This window comes from Egretta garzetta, unplaced genomic scaffold (genome assembly GCF_000687185.1).
Source record: "Egretta garzetta isolate BGI_Z169 unplaced genomic scaffold, ASM68718v1 scaffold138, whole genome shotgun sequence".
Classification (NCBI taxonomy): Eukaryota; Metazoa; Chordata; class Aves; order Pelecaniformes; family Ardeidae; genus Egretta; species Egretta garzetta.
Window position 1 is genome coordinate 621,660 of NW_009260598.1, and position 1,020 is coordinate 622,679.

The window sequence follows — 1,020 nt, forward strand, 5'->3', positions numbered from 1 at the left end:
TCACTTTACAAATGTGATGTGCAAATTTATATACAACCACTTTTTTTTTCCCCCCCCACAGAACCCCAAACTCCGTACCCCAAACCACTCTCAGAGATACAAACATGTATAAAGTGCTAATACTTAAGCATGTTTCCAATGACTTCACGACGTAGTTTGAAGTTTAGAACAGGCACTGTAATAGTTCACTGGGTCGATCGTCACTCGGTGTGGTACGACAGGGAGAGAAGTCACTCAGACATCGCTGGGGGACCGGGAGCGAAAGGACACTTTAGCCTGAAAGCAGCCACAGAAAAGCACCCACATGGACCGCTGGATTTCCTGGTTTCTGTAGGCGTAGATGATGGGGTTGATCATGGAGTTGTAGGTAGCGGGGAGAAGCGTGGCGTAGGTGTACACGGAGGGGTCGTCGGGATCCCCCACTACACAGTAGATGGCAAAAGGCAGCCAGCTGGCCCCAAAAGTCCCGAGGATGATAGCGAGGGTAGAGACTCCTTTTTTGGTGGCGACGTAGTGCGAAGCAGTCAGAAAGTGCTGCTGGAGAGCTATCTGGTGGGCATGCCTGCAAACGATCTTGCAGATCTCGATGTAGAGATGGAGCATGATGAGGAAAATGAGGAAGAAGGAGGCGGACAGCAGCGTCACGTTGCTCTTGGTCAAGGGTCTGACGACGCTGCAGGCGGCGCGGTCGTGGAGGCATTCCCAGCCCAGGACGGCCAGCAGCCCCAGGCAGAGGGAGACCCCCCAGGCCCCCGCCAGCATGGTGTGGATGCAGAGCACCGTCCTCTCCGAGTAGTAGGTGAGGGCGTTGTAGAGGGAGAGGTAGCGATCGACCGTGATGGCCAGCAAGCTACTCACCGAGGCGGCGAAGGAGGCGACGAGGAAGCCCACCGTCAGCAGGCTGACCGTCTCGGAGCGGATCACGTACTGGAAAACGAAGTTGAGGATGAGGCCGAGGCCGGCCAGGAGGTCGGCTGTGGCCAGGCTGCCCACCAGCACGAACATGGGGGTGCGCAGGGC

General features: G+C 56.5%; 1 protein-coding gene across 1 annotated transcript; it reads right to left on the reverse strand.

Moving 5' to 3' along the window:
• Positions 1-234: 234 nt before the first annotated feature.
• On the reverse strand, positions 235-1,020 carry GPR6 (G protein-coupled receptor 6; the record flags this gene model as incomplete). Its single annotated transcript, XM_009644750.1, has 1 exon — positions 235-1,020. A coding segment is annotated over one exon (786 nt), but the record flags the coding sequence as incomplete, so codon positions are not given.